Raw genomic sequence first — 15,447 nt, forward strand, 5'->3', positions numbered from 1 at the left:
CTCACACTAACTCTCTTGTGCCCTCTTTTGCAACCCCTTCACCTTCCTCTTGACCTCCTGCCCCTTTCTCTTATACATCTCCCAGTCATTCTTACTCCTTCCCTGTAAGTACAGCCCAAACATATCTTTTCTCATTTACTAGCAACTTTACTTCATGCCCACCACTAACCACCCTATCTAACTTGCCCACCTCCCACCTTTCTCATGCCACAAGCATTTTTTGTACATGCCATCACTGCTTCCCTACAACAACTCGACAAGTTGTTCACCGTTTCCATCCACATTCCTGTGTTATTTTAACAAATAAAATCTATAATCATTCAACAATGGTCGTCGCTCGCATAATAAATTCACTTTTGTACAATATTCATATATTATTTATGAGAATTCGACCAATATTGGGGATTTTATTGAAAATCCAAAAGTTCTCTTTAAGATACATTACGTTCTTTCATTCCAATCTTGTTTTGTGCTGTTTATCATTATCTTGCCCCGACTGTAACGTGCACATAAACCTGAGTTTTCATTGTAATCGTAATTATTTTTAAAATAGATGAATATCACCAGAATTACGATAAACACAGAAAAACTATGTCCACGGGTGTGTGTGTCTCGTAACCTAGGCTCCTGACCACATTCATAAGGTAGTTTGTGCCAGTCGATGGTAATCATCATGAACCACAATCCACAATCACTGTCACACCAGTACTTGGTTAACCACTGACCCCCCCCCCCCCCCAACTCTGGGAGTCTTTCCAAACAACTTTAACTTTGCCTTGAAGAATAGTTACTCTGTGTCATGACCTCATGACCTGGTGGACACTTGCCACGAGGTCCTGGTAGACACACTCCTCCTCCGTCTTGGATTAATGACTTGAACTTTGAAGTTCCTGGACGCAGAGTTCCGCTAGATTCAATCTCGAAAAGCGCTAAACTAAAATGAGAGAAAAAAAATGCTCTTCGAATCATTTCTGCTCTTTGACGTGCCAGATTATCAATAACAGGTACAACACACTGTATTTACACGACAACACTCACCAATATTCCTGATTTGCTAATTCCCAATCCACCATCTCTTCCTGGTGACCTGGGGTTGAGGTGGTGTGTGTGTGAGCGTTCCTGCTGGTGGCAGTGATAATGACTCGTATGCTTTCAATGAACCAATGTTTTTCAATACTTCTTCAGGCAGTTTATAATCATAACAGCAGTTCCCATATCTTCTTAGTCCATACTTGATGGTTAGTATTGCATTTAATGCTGTGATACTGTCTATTTCGAAGCTTTGACTTCACGGTGTTCATATGACTAAAGACACGCTCACCATCAGCGTTGGAGTGAGGTAATGTCAGCACAAAGCCAACTCAGGCAGGTCAGTGAAGGAGTTTTCTCCTGTTGCATTCCTGGTCGAGGTTAGGTCAGGCCAGAGTCACGCTCGGGTCACAGTGTTCTGTTTCCACAATACATGAGGAGCAAGTTTCCTTCACTGCAGCTCATCGCGTGTGAGAATTTCTTCGTTATCAGTAAACATCTTTGTTAATTCTAGTATTCCAGGATTTATGGGTTGCAGGCTTTCACTCGCACTCACTGATGATATTGACTGTAATACTTGGGCATTGTCTGGCAAACGCTGACGAAGCTGTTTCACCAACTCCACTACAAACTGGATACATCTTCCTCGAATATCCTCTTCCATCAGGACACACTTACATTGCGCCATCTTCTCAAATTCGTACTCCAAGTTCTCCACTGAATCTCCTTTCTCGAATTTCTGCCCTGGGATGAGGACTTTTAGAACTTTGGAATCCATAAGTTGAATATGGTCACTATGCAGTTTGGTTGAATATGGTCACTATGCAGTTTGGTTGGGTTCTGTACCTCGGCTTCATATTTCTCTTGTACACGCTGAACTTCTCCAAGAATATACTTCAGGAATATCAGGAAGACATAGTTTTTTTTTTGTCACAAAATGTGTTATAGAGAATCTGAGCTGTGTAACACCTTTCACTATTTATTGCCATTTCAATGCGAGTCTTAAGTTCAACCCACTGTTGCACTATACTGACAATTGCTGATTCAATTGGCAGCCATCAAGTCTGGTTTAGCTGTATTCACTTCAATGGCGCTTGACCATCATTGGAATTCAAAATGATCAAAGAACAGATCTACTTGTACTTTGCTTGGTGAATGGCAGGGTAGGAGACACGCTGCTGCACCATGAAATATTTAACTGTAGAGAATGACACACACACACACACACACACACACACACACACACACAGCAATGTTACTCCTTCATGGCCCATTGATAGTTCTGTGAACATACAGAGGTCAACTCAACCTGAGGCTGAACTGAATTGGGGTGGCTTAAGTTGGGGTAGCCCGCCAAGTACACCCGAACTGCACCTGTTCAAAAGTTCATTTCGATGAAACGGAATTACGTGCAATAGTTGTATTGTTTTCCTTGTTATTTTAATAGGTTTCGCTTCATCTTCCTAAATCACATTGATATACTTTAATTAATGATTGAATTTCCTCATATATTGAAATAACACTGAGTTTGTTGCGAAATGAAAAAAAAGGCGTCGAAAAACGCGCTAAATACGTCATTTAGTCGCTTGATCTTTATAAAAAGTGCTAGATTTAACGCCTTCAAAAGCGCTAAGTTGGCAACTCTGCCTGAGGCTGAGGGTGAACTTTGATCAGGAGAGGTCGAATCTTTCTCACTGTTAATCTGAATGAATTTTCTTTTTATGGACATAACACATATGTTGAACCTTGCAAGCAGTGCATTCCTAAACCATTCGCTTCTTGTTTGTTCCCTTAGTTTGTGTTCTAACTTTTACATTTCTTTCACCTCCCTTTCTAACTCTTAACCTTTTGTTCTCTTTCATCCCACCACTTATGTATTATCTTCACACTAATCTCCCGATCTTCTGAATTCCATCAGAACCATGGGCTCAAGTACCATTTCCCAGCAGGTAGCTCACCCACCAGTTTTGTAGTCTCCACTGTCCGTATGATGGGAAAGGTACACAATAAATTGATTGCTTTTCGGGCATAAGTCAACTTCATTATACATCTGCTTTCCTAATGTTTCAAAATAACTCAACATTTCTCATGGTCCCCCTTGATGTTTCTTCTAAGCAATGGCATAGCTGTCCTGGGCCTGTAGTGGACTATCCCTTACTGTAGGTACAGCAGGTCGAGCTAATATTCACACCAATATTTACCAGTTTCCCATCTCTCCAGCCATATGGTTGTTTGACTTCTCTATCAGTCCTGTTACTTTTGATTTATTGCTAAGACGAATTAGGTCGCTCTTCATCACAACCTTTGTCCTTACTTAAGTCTACTCATGCCACCAGTAAACTACCATCTTTAATTGTATATATCACCTCCTCTGTCTCATAATTCTTTTTTCTTGCTTGAGCCAACAGCAATATTCAGCAACTTCCAAAGTCAAACAATGAAACAAACATTTTGTTCTCGGTAATATTTGCTCTGCTCCTCAGCAAGTTACTTGTTAGACCACTAACTTCCTAACATAATTCCAAAGTTTTATATCTATATTAGAAAACTTTACCTAAAACTATGACAATTAAACAAGGGAAATAAACCTTTCAGAATTAAATACCTTAAATGGAAATATATCTATTTGTATTAAAAAAAAAAGCACTCCGTCTATTAGAACAAGTAAGAAAAATTTTTTCAGCATGCGAAACCAAGCCGAAGTTTAGATTTCCCTATAAAAACTATCATAATGTCAGATAAGATAAGAGTTATTTATTATGATAAGAATTGGATGATGGCCCGGGCAGGGAAGGGGCGGAGGTAAACATTGCCTCCCCAGCTGACTTGGGGACGACCCGCTCTGACCACTACTACAACCTTCCCAGCTGGTGTGAGGCGACCCGTTCTGGCCACAACCACAACCTCCCCCTCTGACGTGGGGCGACCCAGCCTGGCCACAACCACAACCTCCCCATCTGTCGTGGGGCGACCCAGCCTGGCCACAACCACAACCTCCCCATCTGACGTGGGGCGACCCAGCCTGGCCACAACCACAACCTCCCCATCTGACGTGGGGCGACCCAGCCTGGCCACAACTACAACCTCCCCATCTGACGTGGGGCGACCCAGCCTGGTCACAACCACAACCTCCTCATCTGACGTGGGGCGACCAGCCTGGCCACAACCACAACCTCTCCATCAGACGTGGGGTGACCAGCTCTGGCCACAACCACCACCTCCCCATCTGACGTGGGGCGACCCAGCCTGGCCACAACCACAACCTCCCCATCTGACGTGGGGTGACCCGCTCTGGCCACAACCACAACCTCCCCATCTGACGTGGGGCGACCAGCCTGGCCACAACCACAACCTCCTCATGTGACGTGGGGCGACCCAGCCTGGTCACAACCTCCTCATCTGACGTGGGGCGATTCAGCCTGGCCACAACCACAACCTCTCCATCAAACGTGGGGTGACCCAGCCTGGCCACAACCACAACCTCCCGATCTGACGTGGGGCGACCAGCCAGGCTACAACCTCCTCATCTGATGTGGGGCGACTCAGCCTGGCCACAACCACAACCTCCCCATCTGACATAGGGCAACCCAGCCTGGCCACAACTACAACCTCCCCATCTGACTTTTGGCGACCCAGTCTGGCCACAACCACAACCTCCCCATCTGACGTGGGCTGACCAAGCCTGGCCACAACCACAACTTCCCCATCTGACGTGGGCTGACTCAGCCTGGCCACAACCACAACCTCCTCATCTGACGTGGGGCAACCCAGTCTGGCCACAACCACAACCTCCCCATCTGACGTGGAGTGACCCAGCCTGGCCACAACCGCAGCCTCCCAACATGACAGCTGATGTCGACTATGATGAGAACAGTCACAGTAAGATGAGATTATTTTTGTATATGATATAAAGACAAACATAATGAAATAACATGGGAGGAGTTGTTGATGAGACGGGATGACATAGGATGCACTCCAGATTGTGAAAGTTATGGAGCTTATAGGTTTGCTAAGGCATGCTGGTTGACCTAGGAATAATTGGTGAAGATATTAAGAATTTTTGTTCTAACTTTAATTGGGAAGTGCAACAAATTTGACATCTAAATACACAAAGATCGGATAGAACTGATTAAATTTGCAAGACTCTGTTTATCACTTTAAACAATCGTAGGTTAATTAATATTCTATCTTTGGGTTGGAGTTGATTTTCGTTTCATATTTTTCTATGGTTCTACAAAAGTCACTCAACGCCACCCCAAGACACATAACCCAACTATGAGGTTATTTTTATAGATATGGGTGAAACTAGAATAACCCACCAATCTTAATTACACATTCGAATAATAATCATTTCGAAAACAGATAAAGTATTACCGAAACTATCTTTGGTTATTAAGTGACAGACTCTCAGTTTAACCACGCATCAGAACTGAGCAGATACTGAGTAAGTTTGTTCTGCAATACTAGTAATACTAGTATAGTGGTTAGAGAATACAGTTACTAGTGTAATGGTTAGAGAATACAGTTACCCGTGTAATGGTAAGAGAATACAGTTACTAGTGTAGTAGTTAGAGAATACAATTACTGAGTTGTGGAGCATAATTTTTTCATTTTTTTTTATATTAATCCCATAATGTTTAAGCAAGTTTTCCTTTTTAACTCAAAATTTACCTTTTTTTTAAATATGTATTTAACTGTGTTTTCAGAGATATTCATATAACAACAGTGTATATCACTCCAGAAGTATATTTCACTCACTACTTTTCCTTTGTTAATGTGCTGAAGTTTTGTAGATTTTTCAGCACAGTGTGTTGGAGTACAGTCTCAGTGTCAAGCAAATTGATACTGTGCATATTCTATCAACTCTGAAAATTCAATTGCCAATTATAATCGTGTTATCTTAGGTAATAAATCTTTTCTAGTAATAAAAATTGTCATTTAATAATTTTTTCATAACCGCAGAACTATAGAATTTATAGATTATCAGCAACACCAGACAGATGCATTGTTATCATTGTCAATCTGGCATTAGCAACTCTACCTCCAGTTTTGCTAGAGAACCTTTTCCTGCCTTATTTTAGTCAACTTACTCTGCTGAAAAAGTCACTGTCCATAAAATTACACTGCGCAATCTGAGGCTGAATCATCTTCCTATCTATCTACATCTCCGATGCCCATTTCCTTTGGAATTTCCCATAAGGGGTGGCCTTTGTAAAAGAGTCTCCTTACCTGGTGAACTCCAGTATCACTTCATAGCCATTGATGCCTCGCCCTTAACAGGCCACTAGCAGAGGACAACTCGAGCACTGTATTTCCAGAGGCTCCTGCCTACTACCTGTGCCTAATGCTCACACTTAAATGTTCATACCTACTAATTGTACCTACTGCTCCTGTCTAATGTTCCTTCCTATCACTTCTGTCTATTGCTCCTTACATTTTGCCAAAAGGCAGGATTAGCACATAGCACTCACTGGTGTAAAGTCTAGTTATGAAGAATGAGTTGTGTGAGGTAAGTGTTGTCAAGTGGTATGTATGACAAGGAGAAATTGTATGCTTGTGGACAGAATGCCAGCAGTCCACATGTGAATAAGACAGAAAGAAAATCATCATTTTCAAGTAATTCAAGGTAATCTGCCTGGTCCTCTAATTCTTGCTAAAACTCCAAGAAAATCTTTCATTGGCATGGTTGAAGGATGATTAACTGTTGGGAGAAATTATCACTGTCACCACCCTGGCTTGGCACACAACCTTAAGATAGAGATGCAAAACTCAATGCATAATTATCTGTCGAGAGGTGTTGCTCAGGTCTTGTAAAAATCTGTCTAGGGGTGTTAAGGGGTTAAATATGAACTGGCTGTCCTTTGAGATGTTGAGCAATGGAGAACCAATCACAAAAGTTTTTTTTGAGTCACTGGATGGAGAAATGAAGCAGTGCATTGTGAAAATAGGTAGATGAGAAGTATACTATTTTGAAAGAATTTGATAAATGATAAGGCCAAAAGCCAATTTAGTATGTTTTCATTTGAATGCAAGTATTGTTAACGAGGCAGAACTTCATGTAAGGCAGATTTTTAATAGCTAAGATGAATTTATGAAAACCAAAGATGAGTTTTCCAGTGCTTTTTTTTTGTATTGTGGTTGGGTTAGGTTAGTGTGAAAAGCATTAGTCAATCGATATTGTATTTATTTATTCATTTATTTTATTTTGCTTTGTCGCTGTCTCCCGCGTTTGCGAGGTAGCGCAAGGAAACAGACGAAAGAAATGGCCCAACCCACCCCCATACACATGTATATACATACACGTCCACACACGCATATATACATACCTATACATCTCAATGTACACATATATATACACACACAGACACATACATATATTCCCATGCACACAATTCACACTGTCTGCCTTTATTCATTCCCATCGCCACCTCGCTACACATGGAATACCATCCCCCTCCCCCCTCATGTGTGCGAGGTAGCGCTAGGAAAAGACAACAAAGGCCCCATTCGTTCACACTCAGTCTCTAGCTGTCATGCAATAATGCCCCAAACCACAGCTCCCTTTCCACATCCAGGCCCCACACAACTTTCCATGGTTTACCCCAGACGCTTCACATGCCCTGATTCACTCCACTGACAGCACGTCAACCCCGGTATACCACATCGATCCAATTCACTCTATTCCTTGCACGCCTTTCACCCTCCTGCATGTTTAGGCCCCGATCACTCAAAATCTTTTTCACTCCATCTTTCCACCTCCAATTTGGTCTCCCACTTCTCCTCGTTCCCTCCACCTCTGACACATATATCCTCTAGGTCAATCTTTCCTCACTCATTCTCTCCATGTGCCCAAACCATTTCAAAACACCCTCTTCTGCTCTCTCAACCACGCTCTTTTTATTTCCACACATCTCTCTTACCCTTACATTACTTACTCGATCAAACCACCTCACACCACACATTGTCCTCAAACATCTCATTTCCAGCACATCCACCCTCCTGCGCACAACTCCATCCATAGCCCACGCCTCCCAACCATACAACATTGTTGGAACCACTATTCCTTCAAACATACCCATTTTTGCTTTCCGAGATAATGCTCTCGACTTCCACACATTCTTCAAGGCTCCCAGGATTTTCGCCTCCTCCCCCACCCTATGATTCACTTCCGCTTCCATGGTTCCATCCGCTGCCAGATCCACTCCCAGATATGTAAAACACTTTACTTCCTCCAGTTTTTCTCCATTCAAACTTACCTCCCAATTGACTTGACCCTCAACCCTACTGTACCTAATAACCTTGCTCTTATTCACATTTACTCTTAACTTTCTTCTTTCACACACTTTACCAAACTCAGTCACCAGCTTCTGCAGTTTCTCATATGAATCAGCCACCAGCGCTGTATCATCAGCGAACAACTGACTCACTTCCCAAGCTCTCTCATCCACAACAGACTTCATACTTGCCCTCTTTCCAAAACTCTTGCATTCACCTCCCTAACAACCCCATCCATAAACAAACTAAACAACCATGGAGACATCACACACCCCTGCTGCAAACCTACATTCACTGAGAACCAATCATTTTCCTCTCTTCCTACACGTACACATGCCTTACATCCTCGATAAAAACTTTTCACTGCTTCTAACAACTTGCCTCCCACACCATACATTCTTAATACCTTCCACAGAGCATCTCTATCAACTCTATCATATGCCTTCTCCAGATCCATAAATGCTACATACAAATCCATTTGCTTTTCTAAGTATTTCTCACATACATTCTTCAAAGCAAACACCTGATCCACACATCCTGTACCACTTCTGAAACCACACTGCTCTTCCCCAATCTGATGCTCTGTACATGCCTTCACCCTCTCAATCAATACCTTCCCATATAATTTACCAGGAATACTCAACAAACTTATACCTCTGTAATTTGAGCACTCACTCTTATCCCCTTTGCCTTTGCACAATGGCACTATGCATGCATTCCGCATGCAATATTGTATGTAATTACCTATTTTACAGTACAGGAGATAGTTCAACACTTGTAGAGCCCTGTCTCCTAAACTTTCTATGCCATCAGGTAGCTGTTTAAATGTTTGTAAACTGCCAGCATTCACTGCCTCACTGGTTAGTTTATTTCAACCATCCACCACCCTAGTACTAAAGCAGTACTTGTCAACATCCTTTATAGCTAGCTTTTTAACATCCTTTATAGCTAGCTTTTTACCAGCTTTTTTTTGTCATTACTCTGATGCTCTATCTCTTGAAGAACTAAAGGTTCCTGTTCATTATCATCCAGCTGATTTTAAACTTGAAAGCTGTTATCAGGTCTCCCAGTCTCTCCTCTCCTCCATGTTGAACATCTTTGTAGCCCATAGCCTCTCATTGCAGCACAGTTCTCTTGACTCGGGTACCATCGTAGTTACTCTTCTCAGTACATTCTGCATCAGATATTTGTACTTCCTTCGGTGCATAATTCCAAACTGCTCTAAATATTGTGGTCCACAATATACTCCATGTGGAGTGGCTCTTCAGATATATGCTCTGGTTATGATGTTTAGAACTGCTTTGCACATAGCTGCTTCTTATTAGATGAAGCAGTAATGATAATGTTTATGTATGTCAGATAAGATTTTCAGATATTGAATCCTTTATGTCTCACAAAGATAGCCTTTCTAAACCTCAAAATTCACATTTTTCAACTTAAAGATATGTATTTAACCTTGCTGTTTCTATGATGTTCAGGTGAAAATGAAAAAATCTGCTGAAGCGTTCTTCAGCCATTACTTTTGCTGGAATAATGTGTAGAAGTATTGTAAATGTTTCAGCTGAAAATGCTAAAATGTGCAAAAAGTAAGGTCTGAGTGTCACGTTAGTTGCCATTTATCATTTCTTTTTAATAGTTTACTTTTACTGTCGTTTGATGTATGACATTGCATGTAGATTAACAGAAACTTATATGTATTAATCAGCTAGACAGAAGGTAGAGCTTAGTCACTTTGAAAATCTTGTTTAGTCTTTTTCAAATGGATGTATTCTTTAGAGTGGTTAAGATGAGGATATAATGCATAAATACTTAAGGTATACCTTATTGAATTTTTGAGATCCAACCAACTGAATCCTTATTTGACTGTTATGCATATTTACATTAACCTGTCATAGGGTCAGGTGGTGTATATTTTGGCAGAATTGATTTAGACTGATACTAGTAATGGTTCAGATCATTAATGAAAAGTATCAGAACTACAAAAACATTAGAATTTGTAATTTGAAACTTCATATTATTTTAGTTTTTCTGGGTAACATACAAATGTATCTTGAAAAAGGTAAAGCACAAATCTTTATATCCTGATTTTTTCATGTTTTTCATGTCTCTTGAATTAGCATGCCATTTACAATTTTCATTATTAGTGGCAAGTGCTGATTTAATTGAGCACAAAATGCTTCATTAAGATCATTTTTGGGGAATCATGATTGAAAATGTGGCCAGTATATCATTTTGTTAGGTACTCAAATTTGAATACAAGGATTAGGTATATGTGTCATTCATGACCACAGTTAAGAGCTTTCTGATGTTTTTGACCATGTTACTGAAAAAATGATCATGCATACCTTTGATTTCAAACAGAAAAATTATTAATATTTCAAGGTAAGTTTTTTATAATGTATTTCTAGTGCTGGCTTATTCATTTTGATTGTTATTTCAGCCTTATTAGCTCAGGATGATATGGATTAATCATGGATATGTATGCTTTCATACTTTGCTGTTCCTTAAAGCTAATATCTTTGGCAGAGACTGTGGCTGAGCTTGAACTTCGTAGATACAACAGCACTGTAGAGCAGCATGGGGACCAGTTGGAAGAGATTATTGAGGCTTTGGGGCCCCATCCTCTGCCACCATGGGACCCATATTTCGACTCAGTTAGGCTTAAGGTGTGGGTTTGTTCAACTGCTTTTAATGTTCCTCTATGGTTTTAGTGAGATCACTTTATTTCGCCTGAAATTAGTAGTACAATCTAAATGCTGAAGCTAATCAGCAGTAGCAGTCACATAAGTGATTATATTTTGCCTGTTTAAGACTTTTATTCATTTGATATGCATCAGAATCTTTTCATCGTGTTGGCACATTTCTCAAACAAATAGAAATGATGTGACCAAGGCATTAGAATTACTGAATTTTTTTGTTGACAAATTTCAGTATTAATATTATTTGCTATTATTGCAGATGACACCTTTCGAACAAACATCTCTGGTACAGCTTATTCGTTCAGACAATAAGTTAGTGAATAAGGTGGTGCTAGCTCTCAGTGCTGTATGTTTAGAAGCATCTCATCTAGTGGAAGAAGCACGTCATCAACTTTATCCCCCTCTTGTGCTGTATGGCAATGGAGGTAAGAATCTATTTCTGTGCTTGTATATACTCATTTAGGGATGAGGAAATTTGAAATACTGTGTGGTTTCACAATTCCTGTAATATATTGATTTTGCTTTCTGTCATATCAAAGTGGCTGAACTGTAACAGTCCATCTACCAAATTTTAAGAAAATATAATTGCACCCTAAAAACTGTTAGGTGTGCTATCCAGTAACTTCTCATATCCTTTTCTTAAAGCCAAGTGTACTAACTTTGTCCTGAATACAGATAACCAGCACAAAATTGCATCTGGTCAGGCATTCATTTGCTTGTGAATCATTGTCTTTCATGTATTAAGAATGTATTTGCATTTTAAATCATAAAACAGAATTATGGAAAATATGGTCATGTTCAGCCAAAGTCTGCTAAAATTCGGTGGATCAGAAAGGTTTCCAATACAACATCCACAGTCTCACTTGCGTTTGGTATTGGACTGTCTCATATCATGTTCAGCATAAGCTGTGAAGTTAGTTTAACCAGTGAATGCAGGAAGTATACATATGAGGACTTTATGCAACAGCAGAAGTCTTCATATGAAGTACTATGTCTCGTTATATTTTTTGATTTCCCCACCAATATATTGGCTTTCCTTAGCTGTTAGATGTCATTTGGTCATCATAGGTGCTTCTTCAAAGAATACCACTCTTTGGAGGCTTTCTTCTTTACTTATATAAGTATATCAATAAATGTATATTTTTTTTATCATACTTGAGCACCGTTTCCTGTGTCAATGAGGTAGCACCAGGAAATAGACAAAGAAAGGCCCATCCACTCATATATACATATATATACCTAAACAACCATACATGCACATATACATACATATACATATACATGCAGAGACATATATACACATGCACATGTACTTGGTTGCCTTCATCCGTTCCTGGCGCTTCCCCACCCCACAGGAAACAACATTGCTACGCCCTGCTTCAGCGAGGCTACTGCCAGGAAAACAGACAAAAATGGCCACATGTTCACATTCATTCTCTAGCTGTCATGTATGATGCACTTAATACTTTACTCCCTGTCCACATCCAGGTCCCACAGACCTTTCCATAGTTTACCCCACACGTTTCACACGCCCTGGTTCAGTCCATTGACATCACGCCGACTCCAGTACACTGCATCGTTCCAGTTCATTCTGTTCTTTTTATGCTTCTCACCCCCTGTATTTTCAGGCCCTGATTGCTCAAAATCTTTTTCATTCCATCTTTTCACCTCCAATTTATCTCCCACTTCTTGTTCCCTTCACCTCTGTCGCATAAATCCTCTTTGTCAACCTTTCCTCACTCATTTTTTCCATATTTCCAAACCATTTCAACACACCCTCTTCTGTTTTCTCAACCACACATATCAGAGTGGCTGTACCTTAACAGTCCATCTACCAAATTATGTATATATAGTATAATATGTAGATATTTATGTATTTTATTCATTGTACTTGATTATCATTTCCACCATTAGTGAGGTAGCGCCAGGAAACAGGTGAAGGAAGACCCGTCCACTCATATACACACATGTGTACATACATGTACATACATGTATACATACATACATTAGTATTATTATATTATTGTGCTGCTTATATGAGTGGATGGGTCTTTTTTCTCTGTTTCCTGGCAATACCTCGCTGACACAGGAAACACCATCACCACCCCCTACTTCAGCAAGGTAACGTCAAGAAAACATACAAAAAATGGTCATATTCGTTTACAGTCAGTCTTTAGCTGTTATGTGTAATGCACTGAAACCACAGCTCCCTATCCACATCCAAGCTTCACATACCTTTCCATGTATTCCTCTACACGTTTCACATGCCCTGGTTCAGTCCATTGGCAGCGTGTCGACCCCAATATGCTAAATCGTTTCAATTCACTGTGTGCCTTGCACGCCTCTCATCCTCCTGTATGTTCAAGCTCCAGTCACTCAAAATCTTTTTCACTCCATCGTTCCACCTCCAATTTGGTCTCCTGCTTCTCCCTGTTCCCTCCATCTCTGGCACAAATTCTCTTTGTCAACCTTTCCTCACTCATTCTCTCCATATGTTTAAACCATTTCAACATACTCTCTCAATCTCAACACTTTTTAATACCACACATCTCTCTCACCCCTTCATTACTTACTTGATCATACCACCTCACACCACATATTGTCCTCAAACGTTTCATTACCAGCACATCCACCCTCCTCTGTACAACCCTATCCATAGCCCATGCCTTGCAACTGTATGATATTGTTTGAACTACTATTCCTTCAAACATACCAATTTTTGCTCTCTCAGACAGTGTTCTCTCTTTCCACACATTTTAAATCACTCCCAGAACCTTCCAACCCTCCCCAACCCCATGACTCACTTCTGCTTCCATTGTTCCATTCACTGCTAAGCCCACTCCCAGATATCTTCTTCCTCCAATTTTTCTCTATTCAAACTTCCATCCCAACTAACTTGTCCCTCAACCCTGCTTAACCTAATGACCTTGCTCTTATTCACAATAACTCTCAACTTTCTCCTTTCGCACTTTTTTCCAAACTCAAATCACCAATATCTGGAGTTTCTTTCTCGAATGAGCCACCAGTGCTGTATCATCGGGGAACAATAACTGACTCACTTCCCAGGTCTTCTCATCCCCCACAGACTGCTTACTTGCCCCTCTCTTCAAAAGTCTTGCTTTTACCTCCCTAACCACTCCACCCATAAACAAATTCAACAACATGGGGACATTACACACAATTGCTGCAGACTGACCTTCTGGGAACCAATCACTCTCTTCCTATTCATATGCATTCCTTACCTCAATGATAAAAACTTTTCACTGCTTCTAGCACTTACCTTCCACACCATATACTCTAAAGAGCTTCCACAAAGCATCTCTGTCAACCCTATCATATGTCTTCTCCGGATCCATAAATGCCACATACAAATGTGTCTGTTTTTCTAAATATTTCTCACACACTTTCTACAAAGCAAACACATGATCCACACATCCTCTGCTACTCCTGAAACCACACTGGTCCTCACCAATCTGATGCTCTGTACATGCTTTCACCCTCTCGGTCAATACCCCTACCATACAATTTTCCAGGAATACTCAACAAACGTGTGCCTCTCTAGTTTGAACACTAACTTTTATCCTCTTTGCCTTTGTACATTGGCACTACACATGCATTCCGCCAATCCTTAGGCACTTCACCATGATCCATACATACAATGAATATCCTTACCAGCCAGTCAACAACACAGACACCCCTTTCTTAAAAAAATAATCAGCAATACCATCCAAACCCACTGCCTTACTAGATTTTGCCTCTGCAAGGCTTTCACCACCTCCTGTCTTAGCCAAACTATTCTCCTTGACCCTCTCACTTCACAGACTACTCCGACCAAAGCACCCTATCATCAAACACATTCAACAAACCTTCAAAATACTCACTCCATTTCCTCACTTCACTACCCGTTATATCTTTTCCCCCTTACCCCCTTCGCTGATGTTCCTATTTGTTTTCTTGTCTTTTACCAATTATTTACCTCCTTCCAAAATATCTTTTTATTCTCCCTAAAGTTTAATGATGCCCTCTCACCCAACTCTCATTTGCCCTCTTTTTCAACCCTTGCACCTTCATCTTAACCTCTTGCTGCTTTCTTTTATATATCTCTCGTCATTTGCATTCCTTCCTTTTAAGTATTGTCCAAAGGCCCCTCTTTTCTATTTCACTAACAACTTTACTTCTTCGTCCCACCACTCACTGCCCTTTCTAATCTGCCCACTTCCCACCTTTCTCATACCACATGCATCTTTTCCACATGCCATCATTACTTCCCTAAATACATCCCATTTCTCCCCCCTTCTACTCATGTCATTTGTTCTCACCTTTTGTCATTCTACTCTCAGTCTCTCCTGGCACTTCCTCACACAAGTCTCCTTTCCAGGCTCACTTACTCTCACCACTCTCTTCTCCTTAACATTCTCTCTTCTTTTCTGAAAACCTCTACAAA

At 40.7% G+C, this 15,447-nt stretch overlaps 1 protein-coding gene across 1 annotated transcript in view; it reads left to right on the forward strand.

The window, feature by feature from the left end:
• The first annotated feature begins 4,726 nt into the window (after positions 1-4,726).
• SWIP (strumpellin and WASH-interacting protein) overlaps positions 4,727-15,447 on the forward strand; it is a 320,197-nt gene continuing 309,476 nt past the window's right edge. The window contains exons 1-3 of the mRNA XM_071678856.1: positions 4,727-4,908; positions 10,831-10,970; positions 11,263-11,428. Of these exons, the coding sequence (XP_071534957.1) occupies positions 4,872-4,908; positions 10,831-10,970; positions 11,263-11,428 (343 nt within the window). The 5' untranslated portion in view covers positions 4,727-4,871. The remainder of the gene's footprint in view (positions 4,909-10,830; positions 10,971-11,262; positions 11,429-15,447) is intronic.

Source organism: Panulirus ornatus, chromosome 28 (genome assembly GCF_036320965.1).
Source record: "Panulirus ornatus isolate Po-2019 chromosome 28, ASM3632096v1, whole genome shotgun sequence".
Classification (NCBI taxonomy): Eukaryota; Metazoa; Arthropoda; class Malacostraca; order Decapoda; family Palinuridae; genus Panulirus; species Panulirus ornatus.